The 22,603-nt window shown below is 47.6% G+C and overlaps 1 protein-coding gene and 1 long non-coding RNA gene across 2 annotated transcripts; both read left to right on the top strand.

The window, feature by feature from the left end:
* The first annotated feature begins 3,359 nt into the window (after nucleotides 1-3,359).
* On the top strand, nucleotides 3,360-8,264 carry LOC311533190. The gene is made up of 6 exons (XR_014714523.1): nucleotides 3,360-3,406; nucleotides 4,824-4,901; nucleotides 5,478-5,538; nucleotides 6,369-6,463; nucleotides 6,925-7,060; nucleotides 7,925-8,264. It is a non-coding gene; the product is annotated as an uncharacterized lncRNA (long non-coding RNA).
* Nucleotides 8,265-17,186: 8,922 nt separating this feature from the next.
* On the top strand, nucleotides 17,187-21,888 carry RAB42 (RAB42, member RAS oncogene family). Its single transcript, XM_084609717.1, has 2 exons — nucleotides 17,187-17,570; nucleotides 20,076-21,888. Exons 1-2 carry the CDS (start codon nucleotides 17,323-17,325, stop codon nucleotides 20,497-20,499), a joined length of 672 nt encoding a protein of 223 aa, XP_084465843.1. The 5' UTR covers nucleotides 17,187-17,322; the 3' UTR covers nucleotides 20,500-21,888.
* Nucleotides 21,889-22,603: the final 715 nt, after the last annotated feature.

Raw genomic sequence — 22,603 nt, 5'->3', positions numbered from 1 at the left:
TTTGCAGGACAAGCTCATAGTCCTTGTCTCATAGACAGTGGCTCATACTATACCCAAGATTAAATCAATTGCAGCTTTCACAGCTAATATATTTAATCTTTATTTCACCAGTGTTAACATGTTATGTCTCTTCCCCAGCACCCCATACCCACATGGAGAAGTTACAGGCACTAGAAGTATGCAGCTGAGGCCTCGTTTACCAGCTGGGAAGCTGGTAGGATTGCAGGCTATTCTAGCATACCACTTGACTTCTTGACTGTAGGATGTTATTAACAATATCAGTGTAGACTCTTACCCCTATCAGGAGGTCTTAATCCAATAACCACAGTGACCACAGTGACCTTCAATTCAGACATAACGTAAATGGCACAATTTGTGAGTGATTTCTTTTCCCCGCTTTGGAACTCCAAATACCTATGCTCTTTAGGCTCTGACGTGACCAGGCCCTGCAAGCAATCTCTCTGTTTTGGACAATATGGAACATGTGGTCTTTCTTCCCCTTTAATATTTTGAAGACAAATTCCGTTCACCAACTTTTCAGACAGATTTCAAGTTATGAGTGTCAGTTCAGACCCTGTATCCAGGGAAACAGCAACAGTCAAGGCATCCTGGGGGAAGGAGAGGTGGAATGCTTTTGGGGTGGAATTCAGTCCCTGTGAATTTTCTGGGGGGAAGACTTCTCCACAAAGTTTCCAGAGGGTGGTAGACTGCAAATCTCACACAATTGTTTCAGAAGGAGGGGGTTGGGAAAAACCTCACTTGTGCTTTTGGAAGAGGGGTATGTATGGAAAATGGAATCCTCCTGCTGCTTTTGTGGGGGGGGGGAATGGGGATACACCCACCTTCGCTGCTGCTTTTGGGAGAGTAGGGAGAACGTACACCTTACATGCTTTTGAGGACAGCATGGGACATGTTTCCCCCGCATTCTCCACACTTTTGAAGGAGGAATGGAGAACACATTTTCCCCTCTCCCACGCATTTAGATGACTAGGAAACATGCCTCCCTCCATGCTCTGAGAAGGGCGTGGACAGAAAAAACACAATGCCCCCGCAACACATGCTTTCAGGTGGATGGGAAACATGCCACCAACATTTGGTTTTGGGGATGGCATGCAGGAATATAGCCCCTGCACTGTGTTTCCTTAAGCTTTATTTTGTTGGGGGGGAGGGGGGAAGAGGGAGGGTACATCCCTGTCTCATGTGGGCGGATGAGTGGAACACACCCCTCCCCCATACACGCACACTTTGGAGGAGAGGGCGGTGGGGTACTACATCACCTCCAGACTTTTTGAAGGGTGAAGAACCCCAGGGTAAAACCTGAATGAGGCAGGGATCCTGTGGAAGAAATAGCAGGTGATGGTATCTTTAAAGTCTGTATCCTATTGTATATGCACAAGGGGGGTGTGAATTAGAATCATAGAATATCAGGGTTGAAAGGGACCTCAGGAGGTCATCTAGTACAACCCCCTGCTCAAAGCAGGACCAATCCCCAACTAAATCATCCTAGCCAGGGCTTTGTCAAGTCTGACCTTAAAAACTTTTAAGGAAGGAGATTCCACCACCTCCCTAGGTAACGCATTCCAGTTTCACCACCCTCCTAGTGAAAAAGTTTTACCTAATATCCAACCTAAACCTCCCCCACTGCAACTTGAGACCACTACTCCTCATTCTGTCATCTGCTACCACTGAGAACAGTCTAGATCCATCCTCTTTGGAACCCCTTTTCAGGTAGTTGAAAGCAGCTATCAAATCCCCCCTCATTCTTCTCTTCTGCAGACTAAACAATCCCAGTTCCCTCAGCCTCTCCTCATAAGTCATGTGTTCCAGTCCCCTAATCATTTTTGTTGTCCTCCGCTGGACTCTTTCCAATTTTTTCACATCCTTCTTGTAGTGTGGGGCCCAAAACTGGACACAGTACTCCAGATGAGGCCTCACCAATGCCGAATAGAGGGGAACGATCACGTCCCTTGATCTGCTGGCAATGCCCCTGCTTATACATCCCAAAATGCCATTGGCCTTCTTGGCAACAAGGGCACACTGTTGACTCATATCCAGCTTCTCGTCCACTGTAACCCCTAGGTCCTTTTCTGCAGAAATGCTGCCAAGCCATTCGGTCCCTAGTCTGTAGCGGTGTATGGGATTCTTCCATCCTAAGTGCAGGACTCTGCACTTGTCCTTGTTGAACCTCATCAGATTTCTTTTGGCCCAATCCTCTAATTTGTCTAGGGCCCTCTGTATCCTATCCCTGCCCTCCAGCATATCTACCTCTCCTCCCAGTTTAGTGTCATCTGCAAACTTGCTGAAGGTGCAATCCACACCATCCTCCAGATCATTTATGAAGATATTGAACAAAACCAGCCCCAGGACCAAGCCTTGGGGCACTCCGCTAGATACCAGCTGCCAGCTAGACATGGAGCCATTGATCACTACCCGTTGAGCCCGAGAATCTAGCCAGCTTTCTATCCACCTTATCGTCCATTCATCCAGCCCATACTTCTTTAACTTACTGGCAAGAATACTGTGGGAGACCGTGTCAAAAGCTTTGCTAAAGTCAAGGAACAACATGTCCACTGCTTTCCCCTCATCCACAGAGCCAGTTATCTCATCATAAAAGGCAATTAGATTAGTCAGGCATGACTTGCCCTTGGTGAATCCATGCTGACTGTTCCTGATCACTTTCCTCTCCTCTAAGTGCTTCAGAATTGACTCCTTGAGGACCTGCTCCATGATTTTTCCAGGGACTGAGGTGAGGCTGACTGGCCTGTAGTTCCCAGGATCCTCCTCCTTCCCTTTTTTAAAGATGGGCACTACATTAGCCTTTTTCCAGTCTTCCGGGACTTCCCCCGATCACCATGAGTTTTCAAAGATAATGGCCAATGGCTCTGCAATCACATCCGCCAACTCCTTTAGCACTCTCGGATGCAACTCGTCCGGCCCCATGGATTTGTGCTCGTCCAGCTTTTCTAAATAGTCCTGAACCACTTCTTTCTCCACAGAGGGCTGGTCACCTCCTCCCCATGCTGTGCTGCCCAGTGCAGCAGTCTGGGAGCTGACCTTGTTCGTGAAGACAGAGGCAAAGAAAACATTGAGTACATCAGCTTTCAGATGGCACAGACAAGACAGCCTCAACTCCGGAGCTTCCTAACTTTTCAGCCCCTGGCTTTGCAACCTCAGTGTGCCTATGCTAGTTACAGGCTAAAGGCAGGTCGCCAGACAGGCTGCCTGGATACAGGGGGCAAGCGAGTTGAACTACAGCTCCCAGAAGGCTTTGCAGAACGGCCTCGCGGAGGAGCCAATCAGAGCATCGCCGCTGGCAGGGCTGACTCTTAAAAGCCACGTTCCGGAGGCGCCTCCCTCTTTTCCTGTGTGGTCCGCGGCTGGGTGCGCGTGGGAGACGATCGCTCGGGTAGGGCCCGGGGGCGTTTGCAATCCGCCGCCATCCTCTCTTCCCCGGGGGCGTCTGGGTGCTCTGCCCCCTGCAAGCTGAGCTGGGGCTGCTCAAGTTTCTGGGGGGCGGGTTGGGCTGTAATATTTTGTAGGTGTTGGAAATACAAAGGGTCCCTCCCTGGGCCTCCCCACGGAATGGGGCTCTGCAGGTCCGGGGTGGACTCCCACCTGGCTGGGGCGGGCAAGCGCTGATCATAGCAGGGGCAGCTGGGGCGAGCCCTGCTGGGTACAAAAAAGTGTATCCGCATCCGAGCTGCAGAAATGGCCTGTGGATTCGCAGGGCTCTGCTTACTCTGGCCGCGCTGCGCCTCCAAGCCCCCTGGGCTGGGCTGGGGGGCAGGGACACGGACAGGGGGCTGCTCGGACCCCCTGCCCAGGGCAGGTGGAGGGTCTGCACCGCAAGTTCCTCAACCTGCCCACCCGGCTCTTGCTGTCAGAGCCCTGGGATATAAAGCCGTTCCCCCGGGGATTTGCAGGGCTCTACAGCTGGGAAGACTTAAAGGGCTGTTTAGCTGTAAATCCGGGGAGGCTCTGTTGTGGGTCTGGGGGGAGAGGGTCATCTGGGTTTGCACCTCACTATGTGCCTGAAAGGGTCTCCTGTGTTTGTTGCTTAATTTGTAATTAAAGAGGTGCTGGGGTTCAGGCAGTATTTTTTTTTAAACTTGTGAGACTGACTTGGGAGATGCTGGAGCAGGAAGTGAGCATGGCCCTGGGGTCTATCCCACGAGCCTGTGAAGAGGCAGCTAAGCACCCTGTGTGCAAAGGCTGATGCCTAGTAGTAGGGATGGGTGGTTGGTTTTGCACACAGGAACAAAACACTGCAGGAAGCTGTGTGCCTGCAAATTGACAGAGGCCTGTGTTTGGTGGTGGTAGAAAGGGGGTGGTCCTGAATAAGGTGTTTCACTAGGTGGGTGAATTTTGTGTATGGCAATAATATGAGGCCCGAAAGCTGTCTTAGGAGGTGGAAGAGAGATTCCCCTCACCCCCATTGAAGCGCCATCTCCACTATTTCACATGTAGCGAGGTCGTGAAGCCTTCAACAGCATCTGCTCCCCAGACTTGTGTAGATCCTGCCCAGAGTGGGGTGATTTAAATAATTGATTTTTAATAATTTTTCTATTTGCGCTTCAGTTAAATTGATATAACCATTAAAACAAGTTGGTCTAAAACTAAATAGAGCCTTTACACTAGATTTGGTACATCTTTTTGCTACCTAGGTGGGTGTACTATAACTATACACCTGTATTTAAGCAATTATATAGCTTAATATTCTTAAATTATCATTAATTTACATTTTTAGCATGTCATAAAATGGTGAATGATATATTGCTTATTTACTAGAGATCAATTTTTATCCTGCCATTCCTCTCTTCCAGATGCTGGGACGGAGCCTTGAGATGCTGGAAGCACTCAGGCATGAGCCTGGTATTGCTTTCATTTGCTTTCCCAGCAGGGTAAGTGGTTTGCTCTACACTCGTGTTCCGTTGGGTTTTTAAAAAGCTGCCCGCTGAAGCGGGGCCGGAGGGGGGAGGGTGTGGTGGGGTGGAAGAGCGTGGCTTCTGTTGGTCAGCAGGTAAGCTGAGCAGCATGGTTAAGGAAGCCAACAATAATTGGGCATGCTTTGTTTGCCTTTTCCTCCCCCAGAAGTGCCCTCCAACATTCCCACGGCCCTATCGAAGCTGCGTCTGTCTCTCTTGTGTAGCTGACGTGGTCAAAAAGGAGCCAAAAGTGACCTGTTTTCCTTGACGGTCGCTGTTCAGTTTGTTCCATTGTAACTGTCCAGCAACATTTCAGGAAAATACATGTGCTAGGAGTGTCTATGCACAGGCTTTGCCTGGCCCAGAGGTATCTAGGGATGGGAGAGGGGCCTGTATCTAGATACAGACTTGTAGAGCTATCTCAAGGACTGTTCATTTTCAGGCTTTGTCATTTGGAAGGGCTGTTTCCTGTTCCAGTAGCACTTCGTGTCCATAAGCCTGAGATTGTGGTGGGCTAATGGGCTGTTTGTTTTTTTCCCCCCTCTCTTTAAGTGAGGAGCTGGTGCCCCTGTCCTGGAGACTACCTGCTTTCACCTGCTGCCAAATCCGGCAGGTGAGTGCGAGATGTTGCTCAGTTTTTGGTGCTGGTTATTGGCTGAGTAGGAGTGACAATTGGTTGCAGAGCAGCCAGGTCTGTGGGGGCTTGAAGGCAAAATACTAAATGGGATGGAAACCACTTGCTGTGGTTTGCAATTAGCTCATGTTCTGGTGATCATTTCTGTCTCTCACCTTCAGGTTCAGAGTCCCTGGGGTAACCCCTCTGCTGTCTCTGTGCAGGCACAGAGTGGGCCCTAAAGATTTACACCAGCCTTAGTGCCAGATGCTATTTCAGTCCCTCTCCCTGCAGCCTGGATTGCCTAGCACCCAGCAGCTGTACAGAGCTTTTGATCTGTTGATCGCAACACCTTTTATAAAGGTTGGTGGTGGTATCCCCATTTTACAGATATGGAAACAGGCACAAATAGGGGAAGGAACTTGGCCAGTGGCAGAGGTTGGAATAAAACCCAGCTCTCCTGAGTCTCTGTCCAGTGCTTTGTCCACTAGTCCACACTACCTATCCTTTAATCTCCCCATCCCCCCAGCCTCACTGAATGAGTACTGAGCATTTGGAGTGCATGTAAAACCAAGAGCTGTGGCTCAGTGAAATAGCCACAGGATCTCCAACTACATGCAAGAACAAGGAGGAGAGACTTTGGCAGCTAAGCCCTGTGTGCCAATGGCTGTCACTCACCTCTCCTATAAGCTTTCACTTGCAGGGCATTGGCTTATTTGATGTGGTGCTCTTCTTGTTTAGAGGCCCTTAATTGAATGAGTTCCTACTTCTGTGGCATCTGCAGCCCTGTTCTTAACTGACTGTCAAGATGGTGCAAATCTGTTTCCTAGGGCCATCTGGAGGCGCCCTTCTGAACCCTGAGCAGTTCTGAGATCTCTTGCCTGCTGGATGGCATGAAGTGGGCACACAGCAGCTATCATGCAAGGTGAGATTGACAACTCTCTTCAGTGCAGAAGTGGGGCTTCCTTCACCTCCAGATCCCTTTCCCATCAGATCTGAACACCGATCTCATGGTCAAAAAAGGAGGGAAAGTGAAATGCAAGTTGGTCCCATTCTCTCTGCTAGAACAGTTCTGCACTGAGAGGGGGCTGGCTTGGAACACCGCAATTTATCTACAAAGCCCTGGGTGAAATGTAACTCTGTATAGTGGTGTGGGGGGGGGGGGGGTCTAGGTAAATATCTTAAACTGCTCAATGCAACTTTCTTTTGGAATGTGTTAATAAATTAGGGCCAGAAGGGATCGTTAGATAATGCTTCTCCTCCCCTCTTTGAATTTCAGAGGGGCTGGTGTTTTGGGCTGTATTCCTGCTGATTTGGTGCATTCTTCTGTACATAAAGACCTGTGTACTTCAGATCTAATTCCAAATCCGTTTTTGCCTTTCACAGAGATCTCTTGCTAAATGGAAGAGGCTGATGCTGCCAAGGGGAGCTAATGGACTGGCCAGTTGGTCTTGCCACCTAGTGGAACATGATAGTGTCTCCCAAGGGGCTAGAACTCTGGAAAGACCCGTGGATGGGCAAAGTAAGCTTTCAAATAACTGAGCTAAAGAGCCATTGAGCTAATAATTGTCATGTTTGACATCCCTGACCAACACTCCAGATGCAGAACAGACAGATTCTAGAGTTAGTCACTCTGATTTGACTCTGAACTGGTATTAAAACAAGACACCCCCACCCCCATATGACATGGCAACAGCTTCAAAAACCTTGATGGCTAACTTGCCTCCTGGGGCGCATGGCATCTTAAATGGCCTTACTCTCACCATCTGAACACTACAGGGACTTCTGAAATTAACTTTATCCATAGACTGATTTCAGGTATCAGTCTTGGGAGAAGTGGGACAGTGTAAATCAGCTTAGCACTATTGATATTCATGAAACTATGTAAGTTTCCACCAGCTGAGGATCTGGCCCCATATCTCAGGGAGTAGGACTGCTCTACTCAGAGCAGCTGGTGGCTGCTTTAGTAAAAAGGCTGTTCCAATCATTGTAGTGAAACTTAAATTGCACAGAGGTAGCTAACTGAAGTGTGATTCCTCTGACTTGTTCTGAAGGCTCTAGCACTGGGGGTTTCTCTGCAACCATATGAGCTAGAAATGTCACTCGGTGACAAGCTTGGTTTCTGCAGAAACTGAGTCTAATAGGAAATGCTGGTGCAATCCACAGCCACATACAGACCTCTGCTTAACTCTGCCTGGTCAGTGATGACTCCTTTTAAATGGTGACTGTTGGATGAATCCTGCGGATATGGGGCTGAGGCCAGGCACCCATCGTTAACAGAACAGCTGGGCTGTGTTTAAAATCCCTACCTGGTGTGGTTGAGTCTAGCAGGAAGTCAGGCTGCACACTTCACTCCATAGCTACCTTTATTTTTTATTTTTTTCAGATCAGAGTGGAACATAGACTGGACTGTCTCCTCCAACTTTCAGTCCCTCTTAAAAGCTGTTTCTGCTCCCCAAAGAACATTATCCTGCATAGAAAATCCTCTTCCCTTACCTCTGTCTGCCTGTTCTTAGACTGCAAGCTCCGCAGGGTAGGGGCCCCTCCCTTCTCTTGCGTATGAAAATTACCTAGCGCTACTCACATCCTGGGAAATTGTTTACAGGCTCAACTGCATCTGTATCAATACACAATACAAGGACTGTCCTTTCCAGAGAGCTTGTGTTTTTAGTAAAAACTCCCCTGTATAGGGAATCAGGAAATAATAAATGCAGCAGTCAAAGAAATTTTTGCCTCAGACTTTTCTGTTCAAACTTTTAGTTGGTAATTAAACTGTCTGGCCTATGGTCTTGATTTCTGTTCCCAGCTCTGCCGCTGGGTGAGCTAGGCCTGTGGTTCCCAACCTTTGTGGGCTTGGGACCCATTTGTAAATGTTTGTCCTGTTGTGACTCAGTAAATAGTCTGGGGGTGGAGGCCCTGGGGTGGTTTCGGTCAGATCCTGTCCCCCAGGGGGTTGGGTCCTGCCTGGCACTCACCCCACAGTGATGGCTCCTGTGCTGTGGGGCTGGCTGGGTTTGGACCTGCTGCCCTGACTGGACCAAGTTTGAGTGTGGAGTTGTGAGCTGGCTCTGGAGATTGCAGTGCCACTGACTCAAACTTGGCGTACCTGGATTCCTGTTGTGGTGATGTCTGGGCCAAACTTGAGCTGCCCTGGGTCCCCAGAGGTTGCAATGCGTGGAGCACAGAAGTGATCCCAGCCAGCCCTGTGGGACACCAGCTGCCACACAACCCTTTATTTTGGGTGCCAACCCATGGCTTGAGAAACCATGAGCTAGGGAAAGTCACTTTGCTTCTGTGCCTCAGATTCCCAAGCTAAAATGTGCCTTTTTTGTAAAGCACACTGAGATCTAATGATGAAAAGATCTATGTAAGCTAGGCATTGTGTAAGAGCTAGGTGTTCCCAGATTAACAAGGGTACTCTGAACTGTAGACAGACAAAAGATAACTGTTAAGGTTTTTCTGACCTTGTAGGTGGCCATGGTGGTGAGGTGGGTTTCTATCCAAACATTACTGGAGAGACTAGAGAAAGTGAATTGAAAATCCCTGTCTTACAGGAATTTTCAACTCAGCAATGATGGAACTAAAAGCAAATCAACGGGCTGGTTAATAAAGTCAGACGCCAGAAAGGGGTATGGTTACTGTTACTGTAGCAGCTGCAATATAGACAAGGCCTAAGTGATAATTTGTCACTGCATTCAAGTGACCCTTACTTTAGTTGCAGGTATGTTAAAATGAGAATGTGGGGAAGGCAAACACCAATTGTCACATGGTGCTGCAGGCTAGTAGGGACTTTACTGTTTTCCTATTGATTTTACATGCTCAGATACCAGGGTGATGGGCAGCAGAATAATACCCTAGGATAAGATAGTGAGATGGGAAATTTTGTCCATTACCAGGTAACACCCCCTACTAATCTTCATCCACGTTACAAACCCACCCCAGTTATGTATTCTGTTTGTAAAAGCCAAATGCAGGGGTGGGGGCCACTTACCACCTTTCCCAAGTCTGTCAGTGTGGGTGTGGGCTGCGTTTCCCCCTCCATGCTTAAACCAGGAGTGGGAAGGATTTCACATGCTCCCCAAAGCCCATGAGGAGACACACATCCCTTCCCTTCCCTCTTCTCCCCTTGTTACAATCCTGGACATAAGGCCACACACCCCTTGCGGGAAGCCTGGGGCTGAGGTTGTTTCTTCCCTGAAAATATTGCTGAGGCAGTTTCCACTGTGAAAGAGTGGGTGGAATCAGCATTCTCTAACTAAGGAAGTCAGGGGAGGGCTGCATTCCCTCTGCCCCATAAGCATAGGTGCAGGAATTGCCATTCTCCCTCCCCTGAAAGCAGTGGGGAGACTGTGTTGGATCATATTAAAGAAGTTCTGTATTAAAATCACAAACGAGTTTGATTCCCCATAGTTTAAATTCCAGGGTATTACTAATTAAGAGGTCTCTTGGTTTTTGGTACTGTTTCTCTCCCTCTATGTGTGAAACTTGCAAGCTGCTAATTGTGTTAGTACATTCTAAGACAATCTGTTCTCAAAGCAATTCTTTGTAACAACTACTCACACAGAGAGACTCAAAGCAATACTCTGTAACAACAGAAACAGCACCCAGAGACTCCCCGCCCTTTTCTTGTATTCATCTTGCTTTAACAATTGTGATTAAAATAAAGATAGAGGATGTATGTGGATGGATGCTTGGTGTGGATAATAACTGAATGATCAGGGAGGTGCCAACCTAAGAATCCAGTGTCCATTGGCTGAAGAAGGCATCAAGTGGAAATAACCAGAGGACCCCTGGAGGGCAGACTGGAATCCACCCAACAGCCTCAAGAATGGGAGAACCAAAGAAGATAACATCAGGCAGCACAGAGCTGTCAGGAATGTGCCATCTGCTGAGTGATTCAGCAACAGCATGATGAAGCAATTCCCACAGACTGGCATAAGAAGAAATTACTATAAAAATGGACTCTAGAAAGTGAGAACTTTGGGGTCTGAGTCTGCAAACCAACTTCCATGAGCATCAGATGTGCATCTGATGAGGCCCTGCTCCTTCCTCGTGTCCAGGCCACCTGACCAGTGGCTTGGCATGAGCAATTCCTAAGGCTGGTAACTATGATAACAACCTTGCAGAACCTGTGTGTGTTTGTATGAATGAATGTGTGAATAAATGAGATTGAATGGAATGTTATAGCTATAACTAACTGCTTACTATGATTCTTTCTGTATTCACAATAAATATGGTATTTTGCCTTTTCCCCTTTAAGATCCTGCTGGTTTTTATTTTATTGGTATCACAACTGACCCTGTGGTACTTAGAAAATGAAGCCATGAATTTAGATGCCTAAGCATGGATTTGGGAGCCAAGATTCAGGCACCCATTTGCTGCCCCAAAAAAATCATCTCGGCCTAGAAATATCAAATGGGTACAAATTGGGTTGTGGCTAAAGAAGGGGAAATGGGCTGCCAATGGGAGACTTGCGTTCACTTTCCACTTCTGCCCTGTCTCATTGGGTGGCTCCTGCTACTGTCCCTACAAAACGGATAAAGAATGAACATTATTTCCTAGGCAAAGGCGTTAATTTATTGATGTCTGCAAAGTGCTTTGAGAGCCTCGGCTGGAGTGTGAGGAAAGGAAAGGTCAATATGTTGCATGAGAACTGCTGCCCCACGAAACTTCCCACCCCGTGGTGTGCTTGAAGGATCTGCCTGTGTCAAGCATTGTCAGCCCTTTGCTCAGCCTTCCGTAGTTGCAAAGACCCTTGTAATAAAAGAACGGCTCCTGATGCTATTGGGTGATGGGAAGCGGGTGTAGAGACAGAACAGTATCTATTACAGATGCTCCATGAGGTGCCCTGCCCCAGCTCCATCCTTCCTGCTCCCAAGGTGCAGAAAGGGGAGAGCTGCAAACAGCCATACAGGAAAGTAACCCTGTCCATTCTCCTCCTTTGTACCCTGTCCCTTTCCACAGTTAAACCTGGGTGCTGAGAGCATTTAACATGGATGCCTTACTGCCCATGCTGGGTCCAGCCGGCTCGGTGGGTGGTGGCAACAGAAGAGCCCGGAATTAAACTGATTATGAACAATAGGGATGGGGGTGCAGGTCATAGGGTCAAATCAAGGATCCAGAGGGTGTCACTGAGCAAAGAACTTCAGACAGTGCCCAGTGATCTGAGTAGGAGCCTAGAGTCAGTGGCTGCTGCCAAGAGGATGGGTACATGAACAGACAAGGGACTAGAAAAAAAGCCCCACAGTGAGAGGGGAGCCCCCTGCATCCAACTTGCTGGACTGATGGAGGGGTGATTTGGCCAGTACCAGGAGGAGGGGGTGCCAGCCTGTAAACTGAAATCCCTTATCCACAAATAAGCTACATCACCAGCAGTAGCAGGGCAGATTTCCCCCACCCCCACCAAAGTGTTCCCACCTTGAGAGGGGGAGCATCTCCATGGCTCACTTTGTACATAGCTGCCTCTCCATTGCAAGGGCAGCTGGTTAGCAGCATCTGAGACGTTTGTGAGCCTGGAACACTTGTTCAGGAGGAACATGCTGGAGAGCCCACAGCTCATATCAGATGGAAGCAACTTCTAGCACCCAGGACAGCCCTGGAGTAAGTTGGGTGCCACTTCTACGAACTTCAGTGGCGAATGCATCCACTTCAGCCTTAGGCCTGGTCTGCACTAAAAATGGTTTGCCACAGAGGGAAGATGCAGCATATATCACAAAGCAGTGCTTTTGCCAGCATAGCTTAGACCCGTTCCCTGAACAAAATAAGTATACCAGGAAAAGTGCCATTTTGTCAGTATAACTGTGTCTATGCTGAAGCTTTTACTGGTATAAAAATGTAATTAAAAAAAAATCACACCCCAGCCCACATTGCTACAGTGGCCACAATTCTAATTGCAGACGTGGCCTTACTCACTATGGGTCTGAGCTGGATTTGAAGCAATGACTCTTCCAGCGCCTTAGGCATTCACTAAATTTGTTTGGTCACCTGGGGGTTTAGCGGTAGCCATAAAGCAGTGTGTGTGGATCCCCTCCGAGCTCAAAGTCAAAGCTGCCCTGAGCCGATGGCTCATCGGGCTGGCAGTTAAGGCACGTCAATTTCATAGCCAACAACATACAAGAGAGCAACGTGACCGGTATCAGGTTGGACTGCTTTGGATTGCCCTAATTTCTGCAGCTGGGTGAAATATCTCTTCTCCTCATCTTCCCGTCAAATGAAACAAAGGTGATGATGAAGCACGTGAGAGATGGGGACAAGGCATTCTCAGGTGAGCGGCTCCGGCTATGGAACGAACTTCCAGAAGGGACCCGGTGCCCCCAGCTTCTGACCATTTGTAGGAACTGCTGCAAAACTTTCCTCTTTGAAAGTCTTTCCACCAAAAGGGACACTCGCAACATGAACACCCCCTTCTATTCCCAGCCCCTTGCCATCCCCCATCACCTTCTGCCAGCCCCCCTGAGCTTGGCTGTAGACAATGGATCGTGTGGTGTGGTCTGGATGGAAGCTGGAGGCATGTAGGTAAGCATAGCGGTCAGTAGGTTTCCGGTATAGGGTGGTGTTCATGTGACCATCGCTTATGAGCACTGTAGTACACAATCCATTGTCGACAGCCAAGCTCTAGATTAAGATACAATCACATTTGCTCCAACCCCTCAGACAGAGGCAAACACCTACAAGATCTCTATCAAGCGTTCTTACAACTACAATACCCATCTGCTGAAGTGAAGAAACAGATTGACAGAGCCAGAAGAGTACCCAGAAATCACCTACTCCAGGACAGGCCCAACAAAGAAAATAACAGAACGCCACTAGCCATCACCTTCAGCCCCCAACTAAAACCTCTCCAACGCATCATCAAGGATCTACAACCTATCCTGAAGGACGATCCCTCATTCTCACAGGTCTTGGGAGACAGGCCAGTCCTCGCTTACAGACAGCCCCTCAACCTGAAGCAAATACTCACCAGCAACCACACAACAAAAACACTAACCCAGGAACCTATCCTTGCAACAAAGCCCGTTGGCAACTCTGTCCACATATCTATTCAGGGGACACCATCATAGGGCCTAATCACATCAGCCACACTATCAGAGGCTCGTTCACCTGCACATCCACCAATGTGATATATGCCATCATGTGCCAGCAATGCCCCTCTGCCATGTACATTGGCCAAACCAGACAATCTCTACACAAAAGAATAAATGAACACAAATCAGACGTCAAGAATTATAACATTCAAAAACCAGTCGGAGAACACTTCAACCTCCCTGGTCACTCAATTTCAGACCTAAGAGTCGCAATTCTCCAACAAAAAAACTTCAAAAACAGACTCCAACGAGAAACTGCAGAATTGGAATTAATTTGCTAACTGGACACTTAAATTAAATTAAATCAGGCTTGAATAGAGACTGGGAGCGGATGGGTCATTACACAAAGTAAAAACTATTTCCCCATGCTAATTTTCCCCTACTGTTACTCACACCTTCTTCAGAGGAACAGCCGTGTTAGAATAGCCCGACTTGATTATGTAAAGAGTTGTCACTTTGGATGGGCTAGCACCAGCAGGAGAGTGAATTTGTGTGGGGGGATGGAGGGTGAGAAAACCTGGATTTATGCTGGAAATGGCCCACCTGTTGATCACTTTAGATAAGCTATTACCAGCAGGACAGTGGGGTGGGAGGAGGTATTGTTTCATGATTTCTGTGTGTATATAAAGTCTGCTGCAGTTTCCACGGTAAACATCTGATGAAGTGAGCTGTAGCTCACGAAAGCTCATGCTCAAATAAATTGGTTAGTCTCTAAGGTGCCACAAGTACTCCTTTTCTTTTCACACCTTCTTGTCAACTGTTTGAGAGGGGCCATCCTGATTATCACTACAAAAGTTTTTTTCCCCCTCCTGCTGATAATAGCCCACCTTCATTGATTAATCCCGTTACAGTTGGTATGGCAACACCTATTTTTACATGTTCTCTGTGTATATCGATCTTCCTACTGTACTTTTCACTGCATACATCTGATGAAGTGGGTTTTAGCCCATGAAAGCTTCTGCCCAAATACATTTGTTAGTCTCTAAGGTGCCACAAGTCCTCCTCGGTTTTTTTGCTGATACAGACTAACACAGCTACCACTCTGAAACCTGGGGCTAGATAGATAGATAGATTAGAGAGATAGATGATGGGTGTATAGGGATAGATAGATTAAATTAGATAGATGGGTGTTGGAGATAGGTAGATAGATATTCAGAAATGCTCAACACCCACCCACAGTCAGAGGCCAGTCTTTCAAAAGATTCCAGCTCAGATCTGCAAAGTTATTTAAGCCTCGACCTCCCATTGATTTCAGTGCATTGGGTGCTCAGCACTTTTGAAAACCCAGCCATTGTGGAGAGCAGGGCCGAAGCGCGCACATTTCAGTTAGTTCACATCCTTGTTCCACTATCTCACTTTTTTCCTTTCCTGACTCTGATGCCTGTCATTTAGCCCAGGAAGATGTTTTATTACCTGGAATAAACAGACCCATCGGGTGGAGGGGACAGATTGTTTGCTGATAACAAAGGAGGCCTCCATGCCTCACTCCACAGGGAGGCAATGAACAAGCTGCTATTGTTTGCAGAGTCTTCAGGACTCCTTTATCTGGAGACAATTGAATCAGTTCATTTGATCCATTCTTTGCTTTGCTCCATGTTTGGATTTTCTTCACAGACAATCTCTTTCCTAATTAAGTCAAGGTCCCTGTGTGCACTAGGAAAATTCCCTCTTAATGGTTCTCTCTGTCCCTTCTGATCCCAGGGGCACAACAATGGAGCTGCTTGGATAGACAGGGCCAAACTGTCACATTAATGGAGAGAGAAAAGGAGTATTTGTGGCACCTTAGAGACTAACCAATTTATTTGAGCATAAGCTGTAGCTCACGAAAGCTTATGCTCAAATAAATTGGTTAGTCTCTAAGGTGCCACAAGTCCTCCTTTTCTTTTTGTGAATACAGACTAACACGGCTGCTACTCTGAAACCTGCCATTAATGGAGAGATCCTCCAGGGATCAAGCTTGCTTGGGTGGACTAGAGGCCAAACTGTTTTCAACCCCGGTGGAGAATGAAGCAGAGGCTGAACCTGTTGATGCCTCTAAGTCCCTTTGACTTAAACGGAGCCAGGATGTCATGTGGTGTATTGAGAACTGTGCTGAAATTACCAGCTATCACTTTAAATTCGAAGGGCCTTTCTGCTCCTGCTTGCAGGTTAGGGGCTCTGAGGGTAGCATGGGATTTGCATCAAAAGCAGTCTGGAGCAAGGTGGGGTGAGTTGTGCTTCGCTGCCTTAGGGGGCAGCCTGTGGTGTCACTCTGTATTGGGCTGCGGTGTGAGAGATTTCTGGAGGCTGTGCAATAAGTGGTGCATTGCAACCTTCCAGAAAGAGCATTTATGGTTTGAGTCTCCCAAGCTAGCGCCTAAAAATAGCAGCATGACTGCGGCAGCATAGGTGCGGCTCGAATACAGAGCCAGGTGCTTGGGTGGGATTGTGCTTGGGACGGCTGGCTTGTGTCATACACGCGGTCTCACTAAATGATTCCAATGGTCCCTTCTGGCCTTGGAATCTAGGAATTTTAATCACCATCCCATGTAATGACCATCCCAGCACACTGTCTATACTTGAGTTCCCCCCATTGCTGCTATCAATGGCGTTGCACTGGTGATAGCAACCGGGGAAAATGTTAAGGGGGTGAGGGGGAAACATAGTGAAGACACAGCCGGGAGTCAGTACAGACGGAAACAATAGAAATGAGTAATGCAAACCTCACTACCAATCTCAAATGACCATTAACATTCCACTGCTGGTCTTCCTGCCGGATAATGATCTCTCAAACTGGGCTCCATGGGGCACTTGCTGGGGGTCTGTGGAGAGCTGGCTAGGCACATGATCGTGGTTCTTCATTACTGAATACCAGGAAACCAAGCTCTTTCCTAACATTACTTTCCCCTATAAGTAATTGCTGTAATTGCCACATGGACTGTCAGTGCTCCTGAATGGGAGTGGAGATGGTCTCTATTCAAATGCAGATCAATGAGTGTTCTTTCAGTTAACTTGGATAGTTGAGACACTGTGGAACTGACTAGTACAAGAGGTGAAGAAAGACCCTAATAAGAACACATGTCTTTCTAAAGTGTCCAAGGTGACATTAGGCTGGACAAAACATTGCAGAGGGTATATAAACCCTCATGTTTCATGGCATAAACCAACCACAGCCTGTGGTCGGGAAGAAACTTCTCCTGTGGGTATAACTGTCCACTGTGGAGTTTCCTGCACAGACCTTTGAAGCAGCAGGTGCTGGACACTGTCAGAGACAGGACACTGGGTTAGATGGACCCCAGGTCTGATCTGGTCTGGCAACTGCTACATTCCTAGAATTGCATCTCCCCCACCTCCCCTGTGATCCTGACAGTAATCTGATACAGCGGAGTTGTCTGTTTATTGGCGGGGGTGGAGGTGTGGGGGAAGCTGATAGGGCCTGAGGCTGGGAAAGGGAATGGGGGAGTGTCTCTCTCCCCATAGCAGAACTTTGCTCCCAGAGGGGACTCCACTAGGGTGGGGTGAGAGGAGGTTAATGGGATGAGGGTGGAGACCTCTGGTTAAATTCTCTCCTTTGTCTCTCTCTCCTGTCATTCCATGCCAGGATCTGGGTTTGTAACCTCCTCCAGGCCAATTCACCCAAGGCTTCCTCTGGGGAATCTGCATCTTAATTCAAAGGCTGCTCCAGTCCCACCAAGCCCCAGCCCTGCTGCTCCTCCTTGGAATGGAGCCGGTGCCACCCCCTCCGATCTCTCACCTGAATGGTAACTGGCACTACCAGTTCCGGATCATCCTGCTGGGGGATTCCACCGTGGGCAAGTCCTCCCTGCTGAGGTGCTACGCTGAGGGCTCCTTCATCCCGGCTCCCTGCCCCACCGTGGGTGTGGAATTCTACAGCAAGATGATGGAGCTGCCTCCGGGCATCAAGGTGAAGCTGCAGCTTTGGGACACAGCTGGCCAGGAGAGATTCAGGTGAGGAGGGACCAGAGACCCAGATCGCCCCATTTCACACCACGGCACCCAGCGCACTGGAGCTACCTTACCCTGCAGGCTCAGACACTCCCATCCAGAGTCACAGGCCCACCCTCCAGTCACTCACGCACACACACCCAGAGTTATAATTTTCCTGGCATTGGCACAGCCCTGAGATAAGAACCTTAGGAATCCCTGAGACGGCCCTTACCCATATACCAAAGAGATCCAGTCTGCGGAGACCAGATCCCTTCAGAGAGAGACACACACATAGAGAACCCTCCATCTCTCCAGACACACAGATCCCTGCCTGCCCCTCCAGACCGGACACATATACCCATAACTGGGGACCCAGCTCACCAGCTCCAGACCGGTTCCCTTCACCCCAACACACACACATCATCCCTGATCTGGTGCTTTCTCTTTCCTGCCCCAATGGCCTGAGCAAGGGTTGTTGTTTTTTAAAAAAAGGTTTTTGTTTCCAGTTTTCTTTTCTTTACAGCTTTGTCAATGTCATGCTGTAGCATGATCATGTGCATGATGAAGTCACCCAGTCACGCTTGTGTGTTTGCACTGAGGGGCCTGGGTGGGAGGGGTTGCATTGCAATAGGAGAGTGTGGGGTTTTTGTTATAGGTAGGGTTAATTCCAACTGTTTATTTGGCTGTCAGTAACCCCCCACTCATTTTTTACTGGGACCTGCCTTTCTTATGGAGAAAGAGCAGCAGGAAAGAGCGTGGACAAAGTTTACAGCACTGGGGAATCTTGGGGTCTAGAAGGGCAGGGTTTGCTATTGTTGCGATCTGAGTGGGGGCGTGGATGGTTCTGTTCAGTGATTCCTGCAGGCTGGAGAAATAATGCCTCTGTGTGTGAAAAAGGATCCAACTAGCTGAGAGCCTTGTTTGCTGGGGGAGCTGAGGGTTTGAGATCAGAGCGGCTGGCGATGGCATAACTAGTTATGGGCCTGGTCTGGCACATCTACGCAGGGGAACCGCTCTTACCACTGCAAACAGCCCCACTGAAATCAGCTCTCCTGTGGGGAGCTACAGCTGCAGCTTATATCAGTTACAACTACTAGGTGCTGCGGTTTCTGGTCATGGGGGGGACGTTAGCTCTAAGGAGTGAAGGGGCAACTAGCACTGAACACCAGGCACGCTCTCCCTACCTCATGGCACACACGCTACATGGAGCACACCAATGCAGCACAAAACAACTGGAGTAGGGCCTAGGGCAGGGGCCTATTTAGGTGCCTAACTCCCCTGGGCCAGAGGCCTTGAAAACCCTCACTATTCCAGTGCTCCCATAACACAGTGAGGGGTGTGGTTTTAAAATCTAGCGCATGCCTCCCTAGCCCGGTCTCTAAGGTCTACATGAGCTGTGCTTGACTTGGGTCCAAGTGTGGGGCACAAAGATGGTTTTAAGCCAGCTCTGAAGCTCCCTGGTCCAGGGACCAGTCAGGGGGTTATTTGGCTCTTGGCACAATTTAGAGATGTTTCAGGGCTGCTCTAAATTACACCAGCCAGGGACCACAGGCACTGCAACTATGGCGTCCTTTTCCTGGCCATGCTGAGGACTGGGCGGTGCAGTGATATAGAGCTACTACATCAGTCTTGCATAACCCAGGGATTCCTCTTGTGCAAGGAGACTCCTCACCCACATAGCCAGTGACGCTTTGCTGGATCATAGGAGAGAAGCCAAACCATAAGGCCAGTCTTTGATGGATCTGCTCCCAGAAAAAAACCTCTTAACATAGATCCTTAAAGACTGATGACATAATGGGGATCTGCCCTTATTTGTCTTTGTATGATGTCTGAAGAAAGCCTGAAACATTTCTTTCCTGCTTGTGTTTTATATTAGAAGTGTCAGGACCCTCATGTCTTGTCTTCCCTGGTTCTGCCGAAGGGCTCCTTGGAGCACCAGAAAGGTGGATTGGGTGGTTTCTCAGCCCTTACCTCAAGGGGTGAGGGCATTTAACCTTTAACAACAAATCTTTTTCTCTTCAGTGTGTGCAATGTATTTGAGTCAAATAGATGTTAACAGAAAAAAGTTTCAAGAAGTTTGACTAAAAATCACTTCCCTGATTAATTCATCAGGTTTTATTTCTTTGCCATCTCTGGGGCCCAGATCCTTAAAGGTATTTAGGTGCCTAACTCCTATTGAAATAAACGGGAATTAGGTACCCAAATACCTCCGAGATGTGGGCCTGGGGCCACAGTTTGGTCTCTAGTTATCCACAGAGTCTTCCAGAAAAATAAAAAGGAGGCAAGACCTGAATTTCTAATGTAAAAGATAAACGTGGGGGGACACCTCTCCCAAACCTAATGTTTATGTCATCAAGTAGCAAAGAAGGGCAGGGCCCCAGCTGAGTGTGGGGTTGAAGGTAACACATGGCCCAAAGTGAGTAAAAGCCAGTAGGGGCTTAGAAGACCAGCCCTAGTCCCTGGATGGCATTTGCAGGTGAGAAGCAATGTTAAGGGCTCACTGAGTTGTTACGTTTGTGTTCCCAGATGCATCACCAGGTCTTTCTATCGGAATGCTGTGGGTGTGCTCCTGGTGTTTGACATGACCAACCGTAAGTCCTTCGAGCACATCATTGAGTGGTACCATGAAGTGGCCAGCATCCAAATTATGGAGAAGGTCATCTTCCTCCTGATTGGCCACAAAAGTGACTTGAAGTCAGACTGCAAAGTCTCCACTGAGGAGGCAGAGGGGCTGGCAGCCTCCCTGGGCATAGGCTTCATTGAAACATCTGCCAAAAGCAACACCAATGTGGACTTGGCCTTTGAGACCTTGACCAACACCATCTATGAGGCTCTGAAGAACAAGGAGATCGATCTGCAGGAAGGCTGGGATGGGGTGAAGGTGATTCACAAGAGAACCTGCAATCCCCAGAAGAAGAGGCGAAAACCACAAGAAAAATGCCAATGTTAACCCAGAAGTTAGGGACTAGGACCTGAAGTAGGGATGGAATTGGTGGAGGAGAGACTGGATGAGCCGATTCAGAAATAAATTAGGGATGGGCCTGAGATGCAAAGTTGGAGGATCAGGGGGATGGGAGTTCTGTTTGTCTCTAGGGAAAATAAAAACCTCCAGGACTTGCTTTCACCCATTGTAGTAGGTGACTTCCATCAGAATAGTAGAAAGTGCACTACTGCCCCCTTTAGGTGGAGAACAGGGAATCCAGGACCAGTGACCCACCACTGACTAGCTGCTAGAGGCTTTCCCTTGGTTCTTAGCAGGGGAAATCCCTTTTAATACACTGCAGGACTGGCTCTAAAACTTTTTAATTACTTATTTTTAACTGAATTTTAGGACTAAGAAAATCTTTAGCAATCTAGGAGTGCAGCTCTTACGGCATTACAAGGGATTAAATCCCCAAATCCCTGCTTTATTGAAACATGCCAGAGACTTTAGCTTTACAAAGAAACCGGCATGGCCTGATTTTGGGTGCCTAAGGAATGTGGTGAGTGAAAGAATTCTCAGGACATGAGGAAGCCAATTAGATGTTTCCAGAGGGTAGAATTCAGTTGCAGTGCTCAGTGCAGAGGGGTGAGATTCACCCCTTTGCAAAGGGCCAGTATCATGCTTAGGCACCCTTTTAATTAATTTGTTAATTGTAGAACAAATTGCTCATTTTCTAGCGTAACCCTATACTATTTGGTCTAGACTGAGGAGACCTTAAAAGTACATTATTAGTATTCCATCAAGATCGGGACCCCATTGTACTACGTGCTATACCAACATATAGTAAGAGACAGTCCCTGCCCAAAGGGGCTTGCAATTTAAACAGATAAAGGGGTCAGAGGGGAAACTGAGGCACAGAGCAGGGAAGTGACTGGCCCAAGCTCATAGGCAGAGCTGGAAATAGAAACTATGTCTCCTGTCTGTCCCACAAGTGTCTGTCCAGTCAGCCACACTCCCTCGCTGATCATGCTCCTATGCTCAGCCTTATGGCTTGATTGCATTTGAACACTTAAAAACTGCTATGGTAAACTCCCAGGGACAGATTTCCCCCTCCCCTATCTCTGTATAATGCCATAGATTTCAATGGCATAGCCTGGATCTAAACAAGAGTGACATTATGGTACCATCTTGCATCTAGTTAGAAAAATCCAAGCTCTGTTCCTCCATAGCCAGGCATACTGCATCTGTCGAAAATCAAGTGCGCATTAAACGCCCTAGGTGAAATCCTGGCCCATGGGAAAACTCCCGCTGACTATGTAGCACCAGGATTTAATCCCAGTGTATTTACAGGTGTCTGTTATTATTGTTTGTGGGTATGAAGCTGTGCTACATATGGACTAGTGCAATCCTGCTACTCTCATGTTTCCAGCTTGTATGGATTCTTTATTAAAAATAAATAATTTCCTTTGTATAATTTGGTGCTTCCTTCAAGATTGGGGGTTAGGAAGGAAGAAAACTGTGCCAGATTATACAGCAAAAGGCCTTCTGCTGATGCTCTGCACTTCTGTGGCTCTATTTTATCTGAGGATCTTAAAACCATCAATAGTTTTTAACTAATGAGGCCTCACCCACCTCCTGTGAAGGGTGGAAATATTATGTTCATTTATAGATGGGTAAACTGAGGCACAATAAAGTCAAGTGACTTGATCAGAAAAGTGGCAAAGCCAGGAGTCCTGATGTCTAGGACACCTTCCCTATTCACTAGGCTGCACTTTCTCCCCCTTAAAATAGTTTTAAACTTTCAGTTTAAATTAATAATTCTTTCTGGGGACAAAATAATCCAGTGGCTTTCAACTTTTCTAGACTACTGTACCCCTTTCAGGAGTCTGATGTGTTTGGTTTAACCCCAAGTTTCACCTCACTTAAAAATGACTTGCTTACAAAATCAAACATAAAAATACAAAAGTGTCACAGCCCCACTAGTACTGAACAATGGCTGACTTTCTCATGTTACAATTATAATTATAAAATAAATCAACTAGAATATAAATATTGTATTTACATTGCAGTGCATAGAATATCGAGCAGTATAAACAAGTCATTGTATGAAATTTTAGTTTGTACTGACTTC

The sequence above is a fragment of the Lepidochelys olivacea genome (genome assembly GCF_965140295.1).
Source record: "Lepidochelys olivacea isolate rLepOli2 genome assembly, chromosome: 19".
Classification (NCBI taxonomy): domain Eukaryota; kingdom Metazoa; phylum Chordata; order Testudines; family Cheloniidae; genus Lepidochelys; species Lepidochelys olivacea.
This window is presented reverse-complemented; position numbering and strand designations above follow the sequence as displayed.

What these genes read in the sequence shown, in the direction of transcription:
- RAB42 (XM_084609717.1), top strand. Translation starts at nt 17,323, where the DNA reads ATGGAGCCGGTGCCACCCCCTCCGATCTCTCACCTGAATGGTAACTGG. An exon ending in GCTGGCCAGGAGAGATTCAG is followed by an intron (nt 17,571 to 20,075) that starts GTGAGGAGGGAC and finishes TTGTGTTCCCAG; the next exon opens with ATGCATCACCAGGTCTTTCT.